This window comes from Choristoneura fumiferana, chromosome 16, assembly GCF_025370935.1.
Source record: "Choristoneura fumiferana chromosome 16, NRCan_CFum_1, whole genome shotgun sequence".
NCBI classification, from domain to species: domain Eukaryota; kingdom Metazoa; phylum Arthropoda; class Insecta; order Lepidoptera; family Tortricidae; genus Choristoneura; species Choristoneura fumiferana.
Genome location: NC_133487.1, coordinates 11,050,646 through 11,074,975, shown reverse-complemented (window position 1 = coordinate 11,074,975; position 24,330 = coordinate 11,050,646). Strand labels below are relative to the sequence as shown.

The 24,330-nt window shown below is 34.0% G+C and overlaps 5 protein-coding genes across 6 annotated transcripts; 3 read left to right on the top strand and 2 right to left on the bottom strand.

Annotated features, from left to right (window-relative positions):
- Positions 1 to 1,281: 1,281 nt before the first annotated feature.
- LOC141436151 (c-Myc-binding protein-like) lies at positions 1,282 to 2,208 on the top strand. Its single transcript, XM_074099032.1, has 2 exons — positions 1,282 to 1,521; positions 1,766 to 2,208. The coding sequence occupies exons 1-2, from the start codon at positions 1,507 to 1,509 to the stop codon at positions 2,012 to 2,014; spliced, it is 264 nt and encodes an 87-aa protein (XP_073955133.1). The 5' UTR covers positions 1,282 to 1,506; the 3' UTR covers positions 2,015 to 2,208.
- Positions 2,209 to 3,651: 1,443 nt separating this feature from the next.
- On the bottom strand, positions 3,652 to 5,382 carry LOC141436390 (ATP synthase subunit O, mitochondrial-like). The gene is made up of 4 exons (XM_074099342.1): positions 5,233 to 5,382; positions 4,894 to 5,148; positions 4,460 to 4,651; positions 3,652 to 3,879 (listed from the first exon to the last, which is right to left on the bottom strand). Exons 1-4 carry the CDS (start codon positions 5,257 to 5,259, stop codon positions 3,724 to 3,726), a joined length of 630 nt encoding a protein of 209 aa, XP_073955443.1. The 5' UTR covers positions 5,260 to 5,382; the 3' UTR covers positions 3,652 to 3,723.
- A 368-nt stretch (positions 5,383 to 5,750) lies between these two features.
- On the top strand, positions 5,751 to 9,589 carry LOC141436388 (8-oxo-dGDP phosphatase NUDT18). Its single transcript, XM_074099340.1, has one exon. The coding sequence runs from the start codon at positions 5,964 to 5,966 to the stop codon at positions 6,963 to 6,965; it is 1,002 nt and encodes a 333-aa protein (XP_073955441.1). The 5' UTR covers positions 5,751 to 5,963; the 3' UTR covers positions 6,966 to 9,589.
- Positions 9,590 to 10,197: 608 nt separating this feature from the next.
- Positions 10,198 to 13,924, bottom strand: LOC141436386 (peroxisomal N(1)-acetyl-spermine/spermidine oxidase). Of its 2 annotated transcripts, XM_074099338.1 has the most exons (4): positions 13,697 to 13,786; positions 12,454 to 13,508; positions 12,247 to 12,367; positions 10,198 to 11,982 (listed from the first exon to the last, which is right to left on the bottom strand). In XM_074099338.1, the coding sequence occupies exons 1-4, from the start codon at positions 13,712 to 13,714 to the stop codon at positions 11,794 to 11,796; spliced, it is 1,383 nt and encodes a 460-aa protein (XP_073955439.1). In that variant the 5' UTR covers positions 13,715 to 13,786; the 3' UTR covers positions 10,198 to 11,793. The 2 variants fall into 2 exon arrangements, with proteins under 2 accessions (XP_073955439.1, XP_073955437.1); XM_074099336.1 differs by having other exon boundaries at positions 12,454 to 13,924.
- A 357-nt stretch (positions 13,925 to 14,281) lies between these two features.
- On the top strand, positions 14,282 to 23,449 carry REPTOR (repressed by TOR). The gene is made up of 6 exons (XM_074099339.1): positions 14,282 to 15,500; positions 16,824 to 17,010; positions 18,235 to 18,439; positions 18,695 to 18,945; positions 19,311 to 19,427; positions 19,517 to 23,449. The coding sequence occupies exons 1-6, from the start codon at positions 14,772 to 14,774 to the stop codon at positions 19,609 to 19,611; spliced, it is 1,584 nt and encodes a 527-aa protein (XP_073955440.1). The 5' UTR covers positions 14,282 to 14,771; the 3' UTR covers positions 19,612 to 23,449.
- Positions 23,450 to 24,330: the final 881 nt, after the last annotated feature.

Sequence of the window (24,330 nt, the reverse complement as noted above, 5' to 3'; positions counted from 1 at the left end):
CCATTAGGCCACCACGGCTATTTTAGGTCTTTTATTTATTATTATTTAGTTTTTTTTATTTGTGAACATAAATTAGAAATTATTAATAAAAAGTATAAACTTTTTGTTTGTAGGTGCTTTCCGCATCCAACGCGATCCCGCGATCCAGTATACCTACCTAATACCTACTTTACGAGGTACTGGCTCAAAGGTGCGGACTTAATAATATAAATAACTAGCTGTTGCCCGCGGCTTCGCCCCCGTTGTAATTTCTCCAAATTTTCTTTCATAAAAACCTTCTTCTGGCAATAACAAACACAACAAAAAAGAATTACTTAGCGAAATCGGTCCAGCCGTTGCCGAGTTCTGCGCTTAGCAACACATTTTACGATTAATTTTTATTTATTTAGATTTCAGATATGTACTAAGGTATGTAAAACCCAACGCCACGCCACGCTTACACATGCCATCCAAAGCGTGTCAGTATTAGATATACTAATTAATTACTGATTGCCAAAGGAAACTTTCCAAAATTGCGGATTTTTTCAAATTATAAAAATTTCGGAAACTTCTCACAATTTTGTATGGAATTCCAAAAATTTCCGAGAACTGAACTTTTCCAACTTTTTGGAAACTCCGCAAGTTGCACATCTATCTGTAGTACTAACTAATGGCCCTATTTTAATACGAGTGAAAAGGAACTGTATGATACGAACTTCGATTTTCGAATTTCGTAGTAGCCCTGCAGTAGGGCTACTACGAAATTCGAAGTTCATATCGTACCGTCCCGCTGACGCTAATATTATTAACTACGTCGGACGACGTGGCATGGCGTCGTGTTTTAATCAAGGATGTTTTAAAAGTATGTTTCTGCCCTTAGACTATCTATATTATCGGGCAGTCTTGTTTATGTCCTTTCAATGGTTCAAAGGTTAACCTGGAAGAGATCCCTTTAAGGGATAAGTTCGCCTATGTACATCTTTTTCTCTTCTAATAACTGTTATTTTCATATGTTTTATGTACAACAATAAAGAGTTATACAATACAAAGTAAAGCCTTTCAAATCATACGCACGCATCCACTTCAGTTTTTTTACGATAGTGCGGTAATCAAATCATTAATAATTTTGTGATATGGAGTTATATTTGTGTACCACGTGATAATTAATTCGTAATCTAGTCTAATCAGCAGAGAAAAAAATAAAAACATTTAAAAATAAGAAAATGTTGTTGTGTCGGTTCAAATTTTTCAGCTTCCGCCAGTCATTTGACCGGAAACTGTAGTTGTCATAGACAATATGTCACTCTAGTCTGCCTGCCGCGCGAGAGACATTTCTTTCTCTCCATCCATGGTATTGACTATTTGTTGATTTTATTGTTGTGTGTGTAGGTTCTGATCTCAGCCATCTGCATCGGTTCGCAGATTTTACTTAAGTTCGTATTTAAAAAGCTAACATACACAGATCAGCTCGAGTTACCTTATCATCTTTAGCGAGTCTCCAATATCACGCAGCTGTAAAATACAACAATGTCTTCGTATAAGGTGCGCTTCCTATTTAAATTGAACCAGTTAGTAGATAGTTGCGGTTAGAAGATTTGTTACCATGAATCTGTCAAATACTGACACGCTGATTAGATTCCACTGTTTGATTTGATATCACCGATTCAGTGTTATATTTTTGTAAAACAAATGAAATATGTTTGAAACTACCTTCTTTCTACTTCTTCAAAAAATGTTTTTCGCTTCATACATTTCACTTTCATTTAGCGTGTTTGTTTGATTGTAGCCGATTGATTCAAAACGAGAAGAATTCAGAAGATATTTGGAAAGAGCAGGTGTGATGGATGCTCTCACCAAAGTCCTTGTAAGTCTCTATGAAGAGCCAGACAAACCTGAAGATGCCTTGGAGTATATGCGTAAACACCTGGGCCAGGACGGAGGTGAAGACGAGCTGGAGGCTGCTAGAGCTCGCATAGCCGAACTTGAAGCTGAAAATGCCTTGCTTAAAGGAGAATCAGCCCCAGCGGAAGGTTAATTTAGTATTAGTTGAATAATTCAATAACAATGATCTCGCAAACCTGACTGTACAATGATCTCAGATAAAGATATCCTTGTTGATTCTGAAGAAATATAACTTGTGTTATGAGAGTATTATTTTTGTCACTTATGATTTAAGAACTTTTTGTTGTGAAGTGCAAGAAGCACAATAAAATTTTGGTTTCTTTTGTACTGGGTGATTTTATTTCAGTTTTACCTAAATGTCTGTAGAATTGGGTAGTTATAAAAGGTAACATGATCAAAAATAATAGGTATTGTCCCATATAAATTTTAGTCAATAATACTGAACTCCTTGTCTATTGTTGCTAGATGTTAAGTACTTTATGTAATCTACTAAAATCTGTCAACTCAAAGCTTCTTTGTTTGAAAACAGCTTTTCTACTTTAACTAAGATAGATAAGATTCTGACATCACTACAACTTTGATATAGTCACCTGCATTAATAACTGTCACAGCAGTGTGCAAAAATATGACATAATCCTACCGGCACTAGAAATACACTCCAATTAGACATTTATGTCAGATATGTGCTGCTGGTGACTTACTAGTGAAGAAGGGTAAGCTATACTTAGCTAATAATAATCCTTATTGGTTGAAATCTTTGGTGGTGGTGGACAAGCAACCAATAGGATGTTATCCATATTAATTTGTAAAGCCCAAAACTGCAAAGTAACTACTTATGTCTGCAACTAAATTGCTGAACTCTTCAACAAAATTTAGCAAGGGGGTATTTAAAGTTCTCTTCTCAAAAAAATTTTTTTGAACTGTATTACAATAGGTGAAGGTATACCATAGGCAACAGGCTAGCAACCTGTCACTATTGTACCTTTTTTTTTGTCAAACTTTAAACCTAAAATTGCTAAAAGTGGCTCCGAAGCGGTAGCATTTTCGTGTGCTCAGCCTACCCCATTTGGGAATACAGGTGTGATGTTTGTGTGTGTGTGTGTTTATTACAAAGAAAGTGCATTACAGTATTAACACCATAGATACGTAATAGTTAGTAATCTTTATTATTTAAGAAGACTATTGTAACTAAGGAGTGTAGAGGGGGCCCCTATAATCAGAATATGATACTACTTAATTATTTACTTTATTTTATGCACTGATGTGCATAAGATACAGCAAATATTATAGTTATGTTTAACTAAACTGGGTACTTTGCACAAAAATGCTCAAGGTTCTGCAATCTATGCAGGGTGCCCCAGTTTCTGCAAGATTTTTGAAACTGATGACATTGGACAATTTTAATATCACCCTCACTGCCCTTAAAAGTACTCAGGACAACCAACAGCTCAGACCAGTATGTGAGATTAGTTATAATGCGCAGCCTGAACCATGAGCGGCCAGAAAGTATGGTAGAGGAATATGCATGAGAGCTTACATCTATCAAGAGGTAAATATTTAATTTTTGTGCAGTCAAGGTTCGCACTCAAGAATATCTGGGCTGAGATAAAAACAGTACATAACATATCTCAAATAAAACAGCACATTTTCCCCCCAGGGGGTCGCGACCCACAGGTTGAAAAACACTGCTATATTGCAACGTTAAAAACCATTTTAGCTAAAGTAATTTAAGGAATTCATTTTCTTATCATTAAATCAATAAAAAAATAATGATTTCTGATCAATTTAATTTAGAGTAAACATCACTAGGTTATTATAACTTGACAGCTATTGTTTCAAAATTTAAACAGGAGTGCTAATGAGTTCTGTGTACTTCTTGACTTTGCTGGCAACACTCATGTCTACATATCTGTCGGCGATTGAGACTACCATGCCTCCAACCAGGGCAGGGTCAACCTTGGCCGTGAGGTGAAGTGTTTCGTTGCTCTTCAGGAATTTCTGTGGAGAATAAACACATTCTACAGCTGCCGCCTGCCATCAAATATTTTGCAGTAAAAAATTAAGTGTGTTATTTTTCTTTTATTCATGTCCAAAAACGATAAACGGATTTAACTTAAAATAGATATATTCAGAGATATCAATTATTTTTCAATTATTAATGTTGTTGATTTAAATATTAAAAAGATAAAACCAAGTTTACTATGTAAAAGGACCTAAGAGGTTAGGTTAAAGTTCTTAACTTTATTTTGATAAGGTAATTGATAAATTTAGCTAATTCTAGTCTAAATTAAACATATCCCTAATAGTATTAATAGTCACAATAGTTTGTTAATGCATTCTGTGTGCATATTTGTCATTTTTTTCATACAAAAAATAGTAATGGATTTTGATGAAATTTTGCACACAGTTCATTACTTGAATTTATAAAATTGCATAGTTCCTATTATTGGCCAGCAATTAACAAATTCTTTGCAGCATAAAGTCATGGGCTCGTAAGCTAATTAAATTTATAAAGCAATCTTAATCTCCAATTAGTAAGTCACATTATTAGTGATCTGTCAGAGCAAGTAGTCAATACCTTCAAAGCAGCTTCCAAAGCTTGTCTCTGAGCTTGATCCAAGGGCTTAGCAGTAACAACCTCGCAAGTCACCTCTCCACGGTGAGCAGCCATTATTGTTTTGAAGGCATTGATGACAGCATCCAACTTGCCAAGACGCCCATTTTCAGCCAGAAGGCACAACAAGTTGCCTGTGTTGGGGGACAGGTTTATCTATCAAGGAAAAATATATCAAATGAAAATCTATTTATTGAAACTGATGTATGGAAAAATACTGTTTCTTTAGCAATGACTGATTTTTATTTACAAACCTATACTTTGCTCAGAAAATGTCTATGGTTGTATTTACATGATCACATTATATGCTTGAATTCCCAATGAGAAAACTCAATACTGAAACTGTTTCTCATATATCTCAATAAATACTATCATAAGTATCTATCCATTGTACATACCTTGGCAGCAACATGTTTCAAACCATCGGATTTAAGGTTTCTCTTCATAGATGGGTTAATGATGAACTCCTTCAATTTAGCGTCAGTTTTCATCGATTGCTGGAACGAGGAAAGTTCCTTCTCAACGACGTCCAAGGACTTGCTCTTGGTGGCTGCCGAGTATAGTGCTGACGCATATCGACCCTCCAAACCAAAAACTTGTACAGGAGGCTTAACGAGCTGGGCAGCAGTGGATGAGGTGCTCAGGCTTCGCACCTAGAAACATTACGTAATTTTATCGGTGTCATAAAGGTTATAAACATATTTTACTTTTACTTTCAAGAATAACTAAAAACATACCAGCATATTTGTCTTCATCATGGCCATTGTTTTTAGGAAGAATTTGGTAGAATTTTATTGATAAATTCACCAAAAGCACGGTAAGCAAGTTGGTGGGCCGAATAAGTTCGATCCGTCCACTTCCACTGGCTGTCAGAATTTTTTGACAGTTTTCGATAAACTCGGTTTAAGACGTGAGTTATCCTCTATAATATAATTTAATATGAGTTTTCGATCGTTTTGCTTACACACGCACGCATGAAAAAAGCTCGATTTTTTATCAGTGACTGAAATAGTTCGACAATAAGTATTTTTTTTTATATAATACCTGCAGGGCTACTACGAAACTCGCAACTCGAAGTTCGTGTCGTGCCGTCCCTCTGACACTTACCTTATACTATTTAATACGAGAGCGAGAGGGACGGTACGACACGAACTCGAGTTTCGTAGTAGCCCTGCTGTGTCTGTGTGGGTCTCGATGGTAAATTTGCTTAGCTTAGCGACGAGTTTCTAGGAGTTGGCAACATTGCATACAATAAGTCATAAGTCATAAGTCATAACTAACTTGTCGTTTCTACTGACGTAAATCTAATAGTGTGCGAAATATTTCCATTTAAAAATTATTAGTGCACAGTATTCAAATAATACATATAAAACCTGCGCATCCCGTTTAACCAAATCACTTGTGTTGAGTTTTATAGACTTTGTGCAAATAAGTAGTGGTATCGTGGTTGAATCTAAAGTAGGTAAATATGTCGCGCCAAGTAGATTCAAATGTTGCTCGACTACTCGATGGTTTAGGCCTGGAAGGTGAACAAAACGACTTTTGTGACTTCACTATTGCTGATCAAAATTCTGTTGCGGAATCCCAAGGAATTACACCTACGACACCCTCTGACTTTAAACCGGTACTTGGAGAAAACGTTACATACGTCGTTGCTTGTGTTATGATTAACGACCGGAATGAAATATTAATGATGCAGGAAGCGAAAGAAAGCTGTGCTGGTAAGTGGTACTTGCCTGCCGGTCGCATGGAGAAAGGTGAAACCATTGTACAAGCCACTATCCGAGAAGTGCTTGAAGAAACTGGCTTACATTGCAACCCAACAACGCTATTGGTCGTCGAGACGGCCGGTGGTTTGTGGTACCGGTTCGTGTTGACTGGACAGGTGACAGGCGGAGAGCTCAAAACACCAGCCAAAGCAGATAAGGAATCTTTACAAGCAAAATGGATATCAAATCTACAAGAGATAACTTTGAGATCTAATGATATACTACATCTTATTGAAAAAGCTCAGCTATACAAAGAAAATTATACTAAAAATGCATGGCACAGAAATATCTTGCCTGCTGCCATTCCCCATGTCAAAGACTTGCTAAGATTGATAGTCGTTATTAAAAGGAGAAGTACAAATAGGCTGCATGTGTTGTTGAGTGAAAAATCTGCCATTCATTTTCCTGTGTGCGAGATAAATCCAGCAAAAAGTGTCCACTCAACTTTGAGGAGGTTTATGGTAGAGATGTTTGGGGCTGATGTGGGCCAGCATCGCCCACTGGGCTTGCTCAATGTGGAGGCAGATCCTTCCTGCGATGGATGCTGTCTCACCCTTCTGGTAGCTTTCAGGCCACCTTTAGAGGAAGTGCCACTCATTGGGAAGTGTGCCTGGCATGAGCTGCCACAGGAGTCAGAAAACCAATTGCTCTCTATGATAACTACAAAGAATTCAACCATTGAATTGCGTGTTGTCCGCTGATGTTAAAATGAATAAATGCTTTTAAGTTACATCTCAAGAATACTCAGTTTATTTTACTGTTTAGATCTTTTGTTTTCAACAGTATATTTAAAAAGACTAACATAACTATTAAGACATTTAAATAAAGTTAGAATGCGGGTGGCCTTTTGTGATTTGAATGCAACTATTGTCCAAAAATCGTGCTCAAATGTTATATGGAACAAGCTGCAAATATGTATGATGTACAGTCAGTCAACCAATTTGGCTCCTGAGTCCTGGGCCACCATAAACATTTATTGTAGTAAATAATTTAGTTTTTCTGTGAAAATACTTGTCGAATCATATAAATCTTATAATGATAATGTTTTATAGTAGCCTAGCTTAGGTATTAAATTGTTTGACTGCACTTATGCATTATTAATGGATCATTGACAAAGAATGTACTAATGTTAATAACTGTTACTGATACATTCCAGTTTAATTTGTAATATAGGTTATACATAATCTAAATTGGTATGAAGGGAAATGACTCAACTATCCCTTACACCATTTAGGCAATTATGGTTCACAATATATTGGCACTTTGTAAAAGATCTGAAGTGTTATATGAGTATTTCTCATAAAGTTGTCCCGTCAGGAAATTGACAAGAAATCTTTTTGTCAAGAAATTATTAACACTAAGGATGAGATCATAAAACATAAACACAACATTACTTATTTTTTGTGTTGAAATAGCATCAGGAACTATATATTTTTCTTAATTAGTGGACAACTGGAAATGGACATCTTTTCGAGAAATAGTCATATTATAATTGGTGCAGAATTATTATAGCAAGTTATTACATATTTAAGGCACTGTGGAAAAGATCTGACTATTTTTAATTGGCATTTATGAATAAATATTAAGGTCAGGCTTTTCAATTTTTTAACTATGATGAAAACATAAAATGTAGCTTCCAGCAGTAATGGGACTTGAACATAATTTTTATTATTTTACACAAGCAATGTTTTAATATTTTTACAGTTATTGAGGTACCTGACAAATATTATAGGTATATGTTGAAAATGATGTATTATTGTTTTAATTCATCTTGAGCTACTGTAATTTTATTGACATCCCATTTACCTACCAGCTGTAAGATTATAATATTTAATGAAATTTAAAAATCCTGACATCACAAACATCTGTTGCTTTAAACTGTAACCAATAGTATTTATTATTTTAGTATAGATGTAATCTTTTTTTTTAACCTGGGGTACTTGTTATTCTTATACACTTTTATATTTTACATGGTAATAAAATGTTGGAGATCTCTTGTTTTTTTTATTGCACTTTTATTGTAAGTTATCTACACATTTATCATTCAGAGGAAAGTAGGTATTACAAGCCAATGAACATGAAAAAATTAGAAGATTAAAAGTAATATATATATGGTTTATAAAATTAAACAAGTTTCATGTCTAACTGATTTATTAAAGCGATACAAAAACTTTTCACTGACTAGAAAATTGAATATACACCTATCTGATCAAAATGCATAACACAAAATTTGTTTACAAGACCTATGTTTACATTTAAAAACAAAAATCATCCTTTCATAGCATCTTGGAATTGATGTTTCAAAATGTATGACTACTTGATCTTACCTAGTTCATGAAAATAGATTTTGAATTAATAAATCGGACAAACTCATAAATATTTTAATAACCAATAATATAGATAATTTGATTCAAAACCTTGAATCAGTCAAAGCTTTTGGGTAATGTAATTGTAATCAACTCATAAAATTGAGTATTATTGTATGTAATACTATGTTTGAAGACAAAATGACCAAGTCAGCTAACAGTAATTTTATCACAAACAAAACATAGCAAATAAACTTGTGCTTATATTTTTTTAAAGCGGTAGCATAATTTGTGTGTATGTCCAATTCATATACAAAAATTATATTAATACATGCATACATTTTTTAAATGTACACAAAACCACAACTTCTCAAAACTTCTCATAACTTCTCAAAGCTGTATGGAAGGAATATATAAATATGGATTTTTAATTAAGTTTAGTGCCTATTTTATGTGAGGTTGTACTAAACGTTAAAGGCCACTCCACTTGCTGGGGAAAAAATCTAGAATCAGTGTTAAGCTCGGTTTAATAGTGTCAAAATGTATGAAACTGTCAAGCTAAAACCAAGTTAAATTACTAAATCTAGATATTTTTTCAAAGTGGGTAGATTTAGATTTATTTTTTTGCTGCACGACAACCTTAGACAATCAGCACAAAAAAAACATTCATAATTGTATTCACAAAGTAGGTATCATTTCTGGTGGATATTTTTTTACTGTACTTAACCAGCGGCGGCGGCGTCTACGGCAACCATCAAAATAGGCACTTAGCGGAAACCACGCGGCAGCGGTACGGTCCTCACATAGTTTTGTATGAAAAGTGTACTTACATCAGAGAACATGGATATTGTACATTATAGCTTTTTATTGTTTAATTTTCGTTACCTCTGTCCATCGTATAGTTAGCAGCGGAAGTTCAGGACTTGTGTGTGGTGCTCTGAGCACCATGCTCAAAATGATCTAAACACTGTTAGTACAGTCACCAGCATTAATATCTGCCACAGCGGAGCGTGCAAAAATATCTGACACGTCCTTCCGGCCCTAGAAATAGAGTCGTATCAGATATTTATGCACGCTTGTTGTGTCAGATATTGGTGCTGGTGACTGTACCAGCGTTCCTGTACTTTGGCAGTAGACTCGTGTGTAGATCATTTCGAGCATCGTAACAGGTCATTCACTTCTGCTGCTGGTTGTACATGCGGTAAGTATTATTATGATTACTTTATTGATATTCTTAATGAAGGAAAAAGGATTCTTGACTCATACTTCAACTCTAAGCAGTAGGTAATTACTTACTTTTATTGTAGATTTTTGTATCAGTTCGCGACAGTAGATAGAGATAAAGATTCAAGCGTTGTGATGATCGTTCCGCCTTAAGATAAAGTCGTCTCGTTCTACCACCGATTGTAGCTAGGTATGTGCGCCATTTTCTAACAGGGCCCAATTGCATAATAAAGTACAAGCTAATAGTATTAGTGAATTTCAATACAAAATCGCTAATAATATTAGCTTGTACTTTGTTATGCAATCGGGCCCAGATAAGTTTGAAAGAAACACCTTTCACGGCTTTAGTTAGACACGAACGGACTATTTAGAGAGTAAGAGAGAGCAAATTAATAAAGTCTAATTATTTTTTAAACAGACTATTTTATTCTACAGCAATACTATACTGAAATGATGGCAATACTAAAAAAAATGTGAGCCAGTATGGATCTTTGGATCAAGGAATAAATTATACATATCTATCTAATGATTGAAATATTACATTCAAATGTGCATCCATCCATATTAGGTACAAATGCGAAAGTAACTATTCACGCTTAAACCGCTGACCGGATTTAGATGAAGACCGGATTTGAGACACATGGAAAGAAACTAATAGGTTAATTTTTATCCAGGAAAAATGCATATTTGCCGCATGAGGAGGATAGCGACAAACGATACTTTGAATGAATTTATTAAGTAATAGTTCTTCCCGACGGAGCCACTGAAATTTCCTTTTAAAAGAAAGTTGTGCCTGTATGATAAAATACATGTTAAGGTGAAGTTATAAATTAGTTTAATTTCATTTATTTACCTTTCACAAGGTAAATAAAGATAATTTAAGCATTTTTTAAGCTAAGGTGCTCTCACTTTAACAATAGGAAAGTGTTAGGTGATATTGCAAATTACCTTTAAATTCAATGAGACAAGTAATTTTAAAACATTTGATAACCAAACATAATATACCTAGATTATATAGAGTAAAAATAGGACACATTGTTCTATAATCCATGGAGCCACACTAGTAAAAAGTAATATCCAATAATAGTTAAAAATATTTTTCAAAGTCAAAGTTAACTATTAAGAATTAAATGTACCTACTTTTTATTGCTATCTAAAAAGAGCTAAGTAATGTGTATTATTTTAACACTATCTATTAGGTGTTCAAATCAATGAAAAAAAAATAGTCTAGATTATTCAAAATATTTCCATATCCACTATATGCTCTTTACTTTTGCAATATTTTATGGATTCATAACATAGCAATAAAAATAATACTCAACTTTGATATTACTTTGAAAAAAAAAAAGGTAACAAATAAATAGCAACCATGGATTATACAACCATGCAATATGTTACCTAATAAATAGTCTAACACTAGTTACTGGTAAATAGTGTTGCAATTTCTTTGCTACTTATTTCTACAAAATCACAATTAAAATAAATACGCTATATAACTAACTTTCTTTCAATCACATTTTCATAATAATCAATTCATGTTATAATATATTTCCCTTTAATTTTGTAATTGCATTTAAATTTCATAAGCATAAGATATCATATTTTTGTATTAAATTTAAAGCATTATTGTAAGTAATAACCGGAAATATACTTTATTGCGTTTAAGGATGTTTTAAGTATCTCAAAAGTATCCTAAACAATTCATTAAATTTTTTGATTCGGTATATAATTCAATGTAGAGTAGAGCCAGATATGCCATGTAATTTTATAATTGGAAATAAGTTAAAGGAAGCTGTTAGCTATGTCTTAAAGAAGTAAAGGATAACTTTACAGTCTTCACCATTACTAGGCATAACAATATACACAAATTGTGTAAACAATTAGAACAAAATAAATCCTACTGGTACTAAATAAATAGGCACCTTAGCCTTTGTCATTTAAAAATCAGAAAACTTTACAATGTGGTATATATTACAATTAGTTTGTTGATTCACTTTTGTTACCCTTCTAACTGTATCCCTTGTATCCAGGAGGTGAGATCAGCTGAGCCAGGGCATTCGAGGAAGTTTTCTTCAGGTTCTGATGGTGTCAATAGGCGTTTGGCAGCCGTTTGACCGGACAAGTAAGCTCCGTGAACAGTGGAATAGTAGCTGCTGTGTGTATGCTCACCAGCAAAAAGCAATGCAGGCTGAAATTGAAAAAAAAAAGCATAATAAGTAAAGCTACTAAATACCATAAAACATAATCAGTAGGTTGTAAACATTGATTGATTAGTTAGCAGAGATAAAATCAAACAATATATTCAAGGCCACAATATCAATATTGCCTATATGAAAATCTTATTTTATTATCACATATGAAATAAAATATTATTGCATTTTGAGGCAGGTAGTTAAAAAATATGAGGTTTAAGTACCTATATTTATTGTTTTTAAATAAACAATATAATTACCTTTTTATCATGAACATTTCTAAATAAAGGTTGTGCTAAACTCTCAATATCACTCTGACTGGATCCTACAGCTAGAGCTGTATATGAACCTCTGGTGTAAGGCTGCTTATTCCAGCTGGTGCTGAAACAAAACATAAATTATAAATAATGAGCCACATAATTTATACATTTAGGTAAAATAATGTTTAAAAAATACTCCATACTAACCATACACATTTTTGTGGCTCTGGTACAAAAGGATCATTTAGAAACTTCCTTAAAATATTTGTGCAAGTAACACCAACAACATCCATGGATAATGTCTCCAAGTACTCGGCCTCTTTCCCTGACACCCATCCCAACAACAGGGTTTCTGTTACTTTGCTAAATGAATAAATCTTTTTGTACCAAGAATCCGCCATATCTTCTGGTGTAGTTGTGTTCTCCCAAAGTAACATTATTTCTGTAACATCGGGATTCAAGAAGGGCCGATCATATTCCAGAAAGATTTTATTTACAGTGCCAAATAACAGCCTCTCTATAGATTCCATTTTGTATTGAGGCAGCTCGGGCTGGAACAGGTCCTTGGCTTGCTCTTTGAGCACACCGAGGGGTATTGTACAAATCACATGATTAGCATAAAAAGTCTCTCCATTCTCACAAACAACTTCAACATAGTTTCCATTTTTTTTCTTTGGTTTGTGTGCACTTTCTGCCAGCAAGCTTCCTTCACTCGGGTTCACATTATCTGAGGTAGAGGTCTTAGATATATCTTCTATCACAGTTTGATCAGAGTCTTCAGATTCTTCTCCACCATCTTCAAGAGATTTACAGGAGCCATGCTGCCCCGAATCCCAAGTTATTTTTGTTACAGGATGAGCAGACAATATTTTTTCAGGTGGGATATCTTTTAACAATGGTTGTAATATTGAGCTGTAGCCCTTAGGAATCATGATATTACCTCCTTGAAGTTCTGTGTAGCTGCCTAATTCTAGGAGATCAATTTCGTCCATGCTGTTGCAGCCAGAGATGCATGTCTCTCGTTTGAGGAGGCAGTCAAAGATGAGTCGGCGGAGTTTCTTCTCCTCAGAGGAAGGCAAGCGCTCGAGGTAGATGGTGGCTTCGAGGTTGATGTGCTCGCCCACGCTGAGCACGTCCGGCGGCGGCAGGTACTGGCACAGGAAGTACTCCTCGCAGCGCCGCAGGAACACCACGTAGGCCTCGTGGATCTCCTGCAACACACCGAATGGCACCTGCTTCCCGTCCTCCGTCGCCGCTATCACCTTGTGAGGCTTAGGTATATTAATTATGTTTACTAGACCGTTCGCCATCGCTATCTCGAATATTGGATTGCTCAGAATACCATGAATCCAGTTGGCTCCCAATTCCACATCGTGATTTTTCAGAGGAATAGAGACAATCCTACCACCAAGACGTTTTCTCGCTTCTAATATTCTAAAGTTGTACATACCATTTTTGATAAGTTCATTGGCGGCGGCCAGACCGGCCATGCCACCGCCAATGATTAATACGTTACACTTATTTGTATCACATTGTTTACTGGAATTTAAATTGTCGTCACCCATAATAATATTAGAATAAAATATTATTTGTCAGTGCTTTTGACGTTCAGCTGGTTGGTTACGACATCTATGAACTATGAAAATATTTTTTAATTTTGATTGAACAATTTTAACCTAGTTCTACAATATGATTTGGACACAGTGAGTCTGTTGTTATTTTCAATGCGATAAAATTTTACTTCTTTCTAAAAATTTATTGATGTTATTTATTAACATAATTTTAAACTATTCATTAACTTTTCAGTTTGTGAAATCACTATTTTTTCAAAATGTTTACTTACACAGTGTAGAAATAGCTTTATAAATACCGGAAATAACGTCATCGCACTTATGCACATTTATATATCACATCATTCCCCCCCCCCACTATTCTTAGGCTATCTCTTTTTTACCAAACGGTTGTTACTATGTGCTGTCACTCTTTAATGACCTTTGGTTGGGTATGCTAAATATATACTTATAGATAGGTACTTTGTTTACTTACTACTCCTTGTCGACTGCATGGGACGGGCGAGTGTTTTTGTTATTGTGCGATAAAAATATTTTCATTCGAAGTGAATCCCAGTTCTAGTTAGAATTATCTTGTTCCTCCTCGGCTCTTGTATCAGATTTCGCACATTTAGGTGCGTTTATAGTTGCAAGTGATTGTGAAACTATTATTTTACCCCATTACAAATTCGATATCAAGTCATTGTGAATAATCACGTCTATGGAATAAAGTGCTACGAATTAATGTGCTCTGAAACCGTTATGTAACTGATGAATATAATGTTAAATTCCAAAAAATATCAAGAAACAGTGCTCATTGTAAATATAGCTTCCGGATAAACAGTTTGATGGAATAAATAAACACAAACAGGGACACGTGGGTCTCGCTGCGAACCGATCGATAAAGACGGAAGCGCGCGCCAGTCTATCAACGAGACGATTTTAAGTCAAGGTCGCTCAACACAAACACGTGCCATGTCGGATTCTATTTACACACATGACTTTCTAGTAGAGCCAGGGTTGGAAATCAAGCAGGAGTCGCTGTTTGAGTTGGGCAGCGTCTCGGCCTCAGTGCCGATCCCGCAACGCCGCATCGACCTCGCTGACTTTGGCACAGACCTCGATCTGTGTTTACAGGACAGCCTCTCTAACTCCTTTGCACCGACTATGCAGTACAGTAAAACGGCGTTTGATACAGACAACACTACTAAAACTGAGACTTTTAAAATGGATGATGACGATATCTTCCAGGTAGACAAAGCTGACTTAATATTAGGGCCAACTCTTGCCGAATTAAATGCCAACCCAGATTCATTACTAGATGACCTTAATTTTGATGATTTGCTTTTGCCAGAGGAGAATGGGTATTGTATACAGATTGGAGGCGCTATGAGCGGCTCGCGAAGAGGTGCCCAGGGCTTACAAACATCCAGTATGCTAGCTTCGGAGAGTCCTTGTAGTCCTTATAGTCGGACTCAACTTGCATTTTCTCCATCTAGTCAACATAGTTCAGCATCATCTAGTTTGGCCCAGCCTATGAATCAGTTGCCTGAATTGTTGTTACGTCTGGATGGCTACAGTGGGGAGATAGCTTTAGGGCAGTCAGTGCCGGCTTCTACGGTGCTGCCACCGTTTCCAGCCGGTCTTAAAACCCAGCAAACTCAACTCTCCTCATCAGCACCAACTCATCTTACTATGGAACAGGTCTGATATTTGAATTTTTTTTTAACAGTTCAGTACCTAGGTATTTTTATATTTGCATGAGTTCAAGGATGTAGGTATAAAGTAAACAAACAAGTTGTGTCTTATGCATCATAACTATTTTTCCATTGTTTGTAAACAGCCTCATAATGGACTATTATCTATTCTGTGATCATGATAAAAACATGTTTTGTTAATTTATCATTAATGGTTTTTTTCTTATTTTGATTCAAAAAATAGTATCAATTGTTAAAGTATATTATTTAATAACAATTCAATTTCATTATTAGATGACTAAGGTAAACCCGGATTTTTATTCCCACAGAAAAAATAAGAAACAAAGGTGTTGCTGTTATAGAAAAACATTTGCAGAATTCTTATTTATTCTTTCCACGTTCGTCAGAAATCGACTTCCCATTAAAAACTGTATTTCATAATCAAGATAATATATTTTAATCTTGATTTTAGCATCTACACTGATATATTAATTTACAAAGAGAAGACTTATTGCCCTGGTATTACACCTGGGTTTTTAAGCTTGTTTTTCATTGTTTTATGAAAGGATGGACTCTGTTCCTAGTAGGTACCTACTTCTCAGTCAAAAGGCGACTTATAAATTCTCCTGTAAAAAAGGGTCTTTTATCGGAAATAGAAAAAAACATGGTATGGTAACAAACAACAGAACTTTATAGTATAACATTCTAGCTGCCCCATACCTTGAGATCTTCTGAAATGTCACTGACAATGTCAAAACTTTGTTTACATTTTTTGCATTTTTTCCATGAGATTAAAAATCCGGGTTTAGGTGAGTGATGTTACACAATATTTTGCTGAAATTTGTTTTGTGACTCAATTACTTTTAATAGACTACACTAACTTTTTTTGAGATTAGGATTGTTCTCGAATTGTTATTACTTTATTTGTTTGGGATTCTCCTATTGGGTTGCCATTGTAATAATTTGTCAATTATTTAATTTCTAGCCTGTTACCAGTGACTCCGTCCGTGTAGAATTAGTTTATTGCTATCCTGTGGGAACTATTCCATTTCCTGGGATAAAAACTATTCTATATTCTTTCCTGGAACTGAATCATCCCGTAATTGAATCAATTACTATCACATAACAACCTTAAAATAAATAGTAGTGCCATTCCTATTTATATAATTTAGGTACACAAGTACATAATAAAATTAACCTTTGAGCAAGTATAACATGAAATTTCTCCTTGTTAACTTGAATGATGTTGAATTTTCAAATTAAAATAGTTATTTTTAGGGCTTCCCAGCTATTTAACAATTAAAAACTGACTTATGGTAACTTTTATTAGATTTGGCAAAGGCGAGAGCCTCGCAAGCACCTACTGTCAACTAGTTCACTTGCTGAAGCAGGATCAGTATCTTCGCTATCAGGTGGCCTCCTGAGTCCTGGGACAGCAGACTTCTCACAAGACGAGGATGACAGGGATAATGAAACCGATGAAGATAGTGATAGATATGAAGATTTATCCTCTGATGGTTTGTATTTAACATTCAATTTAATTCATTATAATACTTCAACTTTTTTGTTTTTGGCAACCAGTCACTAATTCATTTCATTATATATTTTTCTACATTACAAATATTTGTTATTTGCATCATTTTATTTGGACTTCATGCAAAATATTTTATTATTGCCTCAGTATTAAGTAAACGAAGGATAGATTTGTTGTATTATTGTTTTTGTGCTATACAGTTTGAATACTATAAACATATATTTCTCTACAAGTTTAAAGTATGGATGGATCTGTTATGTTTTTAACCGACTTCAAAAAAAGGAGGTTATCAATTTGGTTGTATTTTTTTTATATTTGTAACCTCAGAACTCCTTTATTTATGGACTGATTTGAAAAAGGTATGAGGGAACTCTTGAAATATTGTAGGGACACCTATAGTAACTTCGATATATTTAGTAGCAATTTGTGTATTTGCTCTTGAAAATCATCATTTGGTGATGTGGAATTGATGATGAAGATCACATTTGACCAACAGAGCTACTACTCAATAACAAGTACCTCACGGGTTGAATTTCAATTACTTTAACACAGTTGCTAAGCAGTTTATGCTCATCGTCATACATATAGTGAAATGGAACGGGTGGTGAAGCACCAGGACTCCTCAATAATGAACGTCTCTCCTCCAGAAAAAGCAATCTTTCGTAAAAGGTTATGAGCAGTTGACATTAAGCTATTGTACCTATCTTGGATATTTTACACTAAAAAGCGTAAAAAAAAAATATAACAAAAAATTGAACAGACTACAAAAAACCATGAAAATAATTTTCTACCAGTATGAAGTCGGTGCCTCAGCACGAGCCATACTGGTAGAAAAATATTTTCATGGTTTTTTGTAGTCAGTTAAATTTTTTGTTGTAATTATTTTTTCTGAGGCCAATTTTTCCCCAAGGTTTAAACTTCTATAGTATAGGTAGAGTCATTCATGATGACGCGTGCCCTGGTTCTTATTACAATGTCATTTATGTCTAATTTTGACAAAATCACGCGTCTTCGTGCATGGCACTAGGTATAGTTTGCTAAGCAATCCTCATTACATGAAGCAAAATGGTTACAATTATACTATACGTACATTAACCCATACTAACTAATTTTAAAAACATGTACAACAAAATAGTTCTGTAAATGAGATTAATTAGATTATTGTGTTGGACTGTTGATTGTAAATTTGCAATTTATTTTATTTTAGAATCCAATGACGAGTGCTCTGAGAGTAAACAAGCTCGACAGAATGCTAAGAAAGAGAGATATTTTTGGCAGTACAATGTCCAAGCCAAAGGACCTAAGGGTCAACGCCTTGTCTTGAAAAAGAAATCTGAGGATCCTCATGTTTTGAATAATGTCACTGACCCAGTATTTAGTCCTCAATGCAGTGTTCGAGGAATTAAACACAGGTAATTTATATTTCTTCCTCTTTTTCCTGATACATACTTAGTTCAGCTATTCTTAAAATGTGCTCTGCGCAGAGCCACAGGACACAACAAAAATACTGACCATACATAATTAAAATAAATAATTTTGATGTACTGGAAGGTTGCAGAGTATAACCCTTCCATTAAATTAGCTGTTTTTGATTATTTTTATTTAAGGTTTAGTCCGTCAGTGAGTTAAATGATATTGTACTAATTTTTTCTTTGATTCATTTTTAGTGGAAAAGCAAGAAAAGGTGATGGAAATGATTTGACACCAAATCCAAGGAAATTATTTTTAATAGGCAAAGAATTGGACAATTTGGGCAAAGTTATTAATGACATGATACCAGTTAGTGAGCTACCATTTAACATCAGACCTAAAACGAGAAAAGAGAAAAACAAACTGGCTTCTCGGGCTTGTCGCCTGAAGAAAAAGGCACAGCATGAGGCAAATAAACTGAAATTGTATGGTTTACAGCAAGAACACAGTAAGTAAAGCCATTAGTACATTCTAATTGATTGAGTTAGAAATCAACTTGACAACCGGACAGCTAAGTGGTTGATGACCTGACTATGAAGCTTGAGCTCCCGCCCGGTTTTGATTCCTGGTTAGGGCATATATTTGTATGAATAATAAAAGTGTTTGTTCTGGAGTCTTGGGTGTTTAACATGTATTTAAGTATGTATTTATTTATATTAGTATATTTACCCGTTGCCTAGTACCCATAGTACATGCTTTGCTTAGTTTGAGACTAGGACCATTAGTGTCAAGTGTCTCATGATATTTATTTTATTTTGACTGACATTGTTAATACAAAAATGGCAAGTAAAAAATTAATTTTGTTATTTCCAGGACGTTTGCTGAATGGTATTAGCCAAATAAAGCAAGTTTTAGTGAATAGGATGACAAATTCCCAGAGCAATGTGGATTGGAATTCCCATGTTAAGAATTTAGTTAACACTGCAACAGGTATTTTTTCCTCTCATCATGTGTGTGTATTGCTCTTTTCTTTGAGACATTTTTTATTTTTATTTCTAATTATCTTCTTTCTTTTACAGAGATTAAAATAGCTGGTAAAACATCAGAATATGTAAACAAAATATTGGACAATGTCAGGGCTGGGCAGAATAATGGTGGATTGAAAGACATTTAAGGTAAAAATCTTGTGTGAATTGTTAAACGAAAGGCTGTCTATCGTACCTCCAAAGTTAATTTAGCAAAGAGAAGTTATCTACATATGTCATGTAAAAGCTTAATTGTCCAAGACAATTTTATTTTTGTATAGTAACAGGATTATAGAAATATAGTCATTAGAAGCTTTTGAAGGCAACTAAGAAGTAAATGTTATTTTGAATAATTCATGTCTATTAGTAATGTTATGCCATAACGTAGGTGTCATGTTGGAATAATTGTAAGTCTGAATTGTAGCTTCGAATACTACATTTCCAAGAAAGAAAATTATTATTTTGTAAAGTTGTTGATGCAGCCGTAAAAACCTATAAGGCTAATACTTCATTTTATTTTTCTCAACTTGACAAAAGAAATTTATATCATAATAATATTTGGGCAAAAATTGTCTAGATATTGTATATTTTTGAAAATAATGAAATTTTTAAAACCTAATGAAAATGATTTAAATCTAGATGAGGTAGTGTAAAATATGTGCTGAAGTGCTGCTGAACCTACAAATGATCTGGCATCTTTTTTATTATTTGCCAGTAGTTTGGCCAAATATTTCATAGCAATCCCATTCTGTAAATAAATTGTGATTTTGGCGTGACATAATCGCGTTACAACGCTTGTATAATTATAATTATGGTGGCAGTTTAATAAAGTCTGGATAAAGAATATGATATAATGATATATGATAATAATTTGCGTAAAAATCTAGTATTCGAGTCCAACAATCTTATATTTACATAAATGGTTAGGTATTTTATTAAGGAGTCAAACAATTTATATATATTTAATTTGCATAAATCATCAAATCAAGTATGCATTTTAAATTTATGGCTATTTTTATATTAGATTTACAGTAAAACTGAAAGTGATATAATTTTAGAAATTGTTTCCGTTTATTTAGATTTTTAAACTAGTTATTTTAAATTTGTTTTAAGATAAAACAAATATTAAAGCAATGTTTTTTTATATATTTATTGGTGATACTCACATACACAATTGACTCGATTCAATTGCATTTCTAACTTGTAATAGCACTAGCAAAATTTAATTCAATTAAATTACTGTAACACTCAAATGATTGCAATGAATGTTGTTTATCTGTATATACATTTGTATAAATTCAGCACATGCTAAAATTATGAAAGTTATTGATAGCATCCAAAAGAATACAAACATTTATATTTTAATGAAGGTTGACACAACCCTGTAGAATAGATGTTAGTGATTTAAGCACGTAAAATATTTTAAAATCAATATAAGATCATAGAGTATTAAGATAGGGTGTAAGATATGCATAGGTATATTAATAAGTCACTTCCATACAACGACCGAATCGATTTGTATGTTTGTCTTCCTCCAGCAAAATTTGATCTTGTCATAGACATATTTAAGAGCGTTAACATGAAATTGACGTTTATTCCTTTGTTTTTATCAAAAACGTGTATAGAGCCATGTTATTTTGTTATGACGATTAAAGTTTCTATCTATCTAGCTATCTATCTAAATACCTAAAAGCTTGAAATTGTAATTGTAATAGCAATAAGCAAATTAATAGCGATTTTTAGCGAATTAGTTTTAATATCGATGGTGAGCATGTATGGAAGTGCTTTTGTTAGTTATTAAGTACTTTTAATACCTTATTATATTACAAAGATAATAATACACCTTAGAACTGATCTGCGATGTTATTTTTTATTATTAATAATATGTCTAAGGAACCAGTTTGCATGCGCCCGTAGTTATACCTATTTCATGTATAATTCAGTGACAGTTGGTATTGGTTTCAAAGCAAAGTCATCATAGTTCTTTTGTTAACAATGTCGCACCTAAACAAGAAGTCAATATTTGATTTTCCACAAGTTTCGATCGAGTATCTTTAACTCCATTATGACGAATATTTTTATCTTTGAACTACCTATAACAATTGCCCATAACTATCACGCTTTTATGTTGTGATATTTTGTTGTAACCTAATTAGATGTTCCTAATAATATTTTTGTTTCGGGTCATTCAGTATCAGTATATAAATGCTTTATTGCAAAATGATATTTTCCAAAATTTTAATCGTCATTTTGATACCTAAAGAAATTATTTATATTTTTTAAGCATCGCGATTTTTACTAGTAAGCAAATTACTTGTACACCCTAATCGGAAAGACGGCTGTTTGACGTAAAATTTTAAATTAATGTAGATATTATAAATACTTAGTCAACATACACACATTTGAATGAGAAAACAATTAGCGAGCTATCTTTACTCGATCGCGAAACCAAAGGAAGGGCAGTGTCTTTCAAATTAATACAAATAAATAATCCTATTTAGTTTTCCTTTTTTTTAGTAAATCGAAAATAATAATAATTGATTTGTAATGAATATTTATATTTACAAAGATGTTGCTTGTTAAATGTTTATTGGATTCAAAATATTCAGTAAGTTTACCATGACTAAAGGTGGCCAACTCTAAAATGAATTGTAATGCGTTGTTGTTTTAATTATTTACTGTGGCTTTAGATCAAAATTGGCAATGTTTTTTATTATTATTATCAATATTACAGAATTGTTGAGTATCGAAATTAAACTTCTCATCTCAGTTCAAGTGAGAGTTTGGCCGGGAATATACAAGCCTATGGCTCGTACGTTTTCGTGCAAGTAGCTTGCTCACTTGTGTCATATTTGTGTGAAGATTGAAGCACACGTTGCCAGCTACTCTTCCGAAAATATGCGAGCTACAGGCATGTGTATTTCCAGCCTTTGGCAACTAACTAGGCGTAATGTTGCTAAGTTGATTTTTTGCACTTTCTGTCATACCTACATGTTAAATGTGTTAAAAATGATCTAAAATTATGACTTAAAAATAAATTTCATTTATAATTTACACGCATAATATTCCATGCTAGCTTACTGTGACAAAGTTGTATTATCAGTAAAAAACATTGATCAAAATGAAATGAATTGTTTTGGAACTAAGATCAATTTAAATTGTATTGTCGTGAATGAAGATATTACATTTTTCTACCTTCTTACTGCAATAAGTAGTAAAGAAAAATCTAGTTTTAAAATTAATTTGATTTTCATCTATAAACTAAAGATTAAAGCAAAACTTGATAGTTTTTTTGTCTGCAAATTCAGGGATAAGCTAGAAAGATCTAGGCAACAACTTTACAGTTATCTGTAAGACTTGTATCTTTTAGTGATCATCATCATCATCATGTCAGCCGAATGACGTCCACTGCTGGACATAGGCCTCCCCAAGGCTCTCCACTCAGACTGGTCTTGTGCTTTCCGCATCCACCGCGATCTTAACCAAGTCGTCGTTCCATCTTGTTGGAGGTGTACCGACAGCTCGTCTCCCGGTCCGCGGACGCCATTCGAGAACCTTCTGATTCTGACCCCATCGGCCATCAGTCCTGGGAGCAATGTGCCCCGCCCACTGCCATTTTAGCATGAGAAAACTCAGTCACTCAGAGGGCTATGGAGAGGGCTATGCTCGGGGTTTCTCTGCGGAATAGAATTAGAAATGATAATATCAGCAGTAGAACTAAGGTTACCAACATAGCCCGAAGAATTGCGATCTTTTAGTGATGCCAACTACATTATGTACCTTTATCCATAGTCTTGAAATTTTTGTTTAATTTATGAATGGCCCTAAAACCAAACTCAAAACTGGTCTGCGATTCAATAGGCTGTGCTTATTCATATAGGATTCTGTTATTTTATTTTCTATAATAATTGTAATATTTTGTATCATTGTAATATAATTGTAATTGTTTTGTTTAATTGAATGTCTAATAAATCTATGAAAGGTCAATTTAAATGGTTTTATATATGATAATTCCCATTACTTGCACCTCCTGAGTTTTTCGGACTTTGTTTGTTTGTTGGAAATTACATTTGAAATATACATACCATGAGCTTTGTGGCGAAGTAAAACATCATGAGGAAACCTACACTTGTGAAGAAATTCAATGGTATTTGTGATGTTCCATATGCGGCAGTACATATCTAATCGCATAATTTTTAAAAGTCATAATGTAATGCTACCCAAAAAAATTTTTCCTGTTGAAACCAATAATTATTACAGTAAATTTTAATAAATGGTCACCTGTACAACTGTAGGTTAAGTTAGGTTTCTTTTATTGAATTCAGAGAAAAACCCTGACTTTGTCACTTCAAAGTTCAATATCTCAAAAACGGCTAAACCGATTTTGATGAAACATGTCTAAGACCCATCGCTAGAAAACCTGATTACAAATAAAAAAAACCGCATTCAAACCTGTCCACCCGTTTAAGAGCTACAGTGCCACAGACAGATGCACATCAGTCAAACTTATAACACCCCTTTTTCGTGCGTGGGGGTAAAAAAAAGTTATGGTAAACTAAACAATACATTATGATGACAGACATTATATTATGACTTTCAACAATTATGAGAGCCTATATGGACCCCCACATTGGGCCCAAGTGGTGTGGGAACTACGACTACAGTCCTGTTATTCTGCGAGGTATAGGTAGTGCCACAAGAGTTGAAGTGATTGAGTAAATGTCAAAATTGTGCTGTCATTACACAACATGTACTTGTGTGCGTGACCTCAACTCAGGTGGCACTACCTATTAGTCTGCCATGCAGTGGAATCTGCATTGGCCGACATGACACACAGAACAAGATTACAGTACAGTACATACAAAAAA

Bases quoted from the DNA above. Each gene is read 5' to 3' on its own strand.
- LOC141436390 (XM_074099342.1), bottom strand. From the start codon at position 5,259: ATGGCCATGATGAAGACAAATATGCTG. The intron at 5,149-5,232 runs GTATGTTTTTAG...TAATGTTTCTAG, and splicing joins TGATGAAGACAAATATGCTG to GTGCGAAGCCTGAGCACCTC. The intron at 4,652-4,893 runs GTATGTACAATG...TTTCCTTGATAG, and splicing joins TGAAACATGTTGCTGCCAAG to ATAAACCTGTCCCCCAACAC.
- LOC141436388 (XM_074099340.1), top strand. From the start codon at position 5,964: ATGTCGCGCCAAGTAGATTCAAATGTTGCTCGACTACTCGATGGTTTA.
- LOC141436386 (XM_074099336.1), bottom strand. From the start codon at position 13,811: ATGGGTGACGACAATTTAAATTCCAGTAAACAATGTGATACAAATAAG. The intron at 12,368-12,453 runs GTTAGTATGGAG...GTTTTGTTTCAG, and splicing joins GAGCCACAAAAATGTGTATG to CACCAGCTGGAATAAGCAGC. The intron at 11,983-12,246 runs GTAATTATATTG...TTTCAATTTCAG, and splicing joins GAAATGTTCATGATAAAAAG to CCTGCATTGCTTTTTGCTGG.
- REPTOR (XM_074099339.1), top strand. From the start codon at position 14,772: ATGTCGGATTCTATTTACACACATGACTTTCTAGTAGAGCCAGGGTTG. The intron at 18,440-18,694 runs GTAATTTATATT...ATTCATTTTTAG, and splicing joins GTTCGAGGAATTAAACACAG to TGGAAAAGCAAGAAAAGGTG. The intron at 18,946-19,310 runs GTAAGTAAAGCC...TGTTATTTCCAG, and splicing joins TGGTTTACAGCAAGAACACA to GACGTTTGCTGAATGGTATT.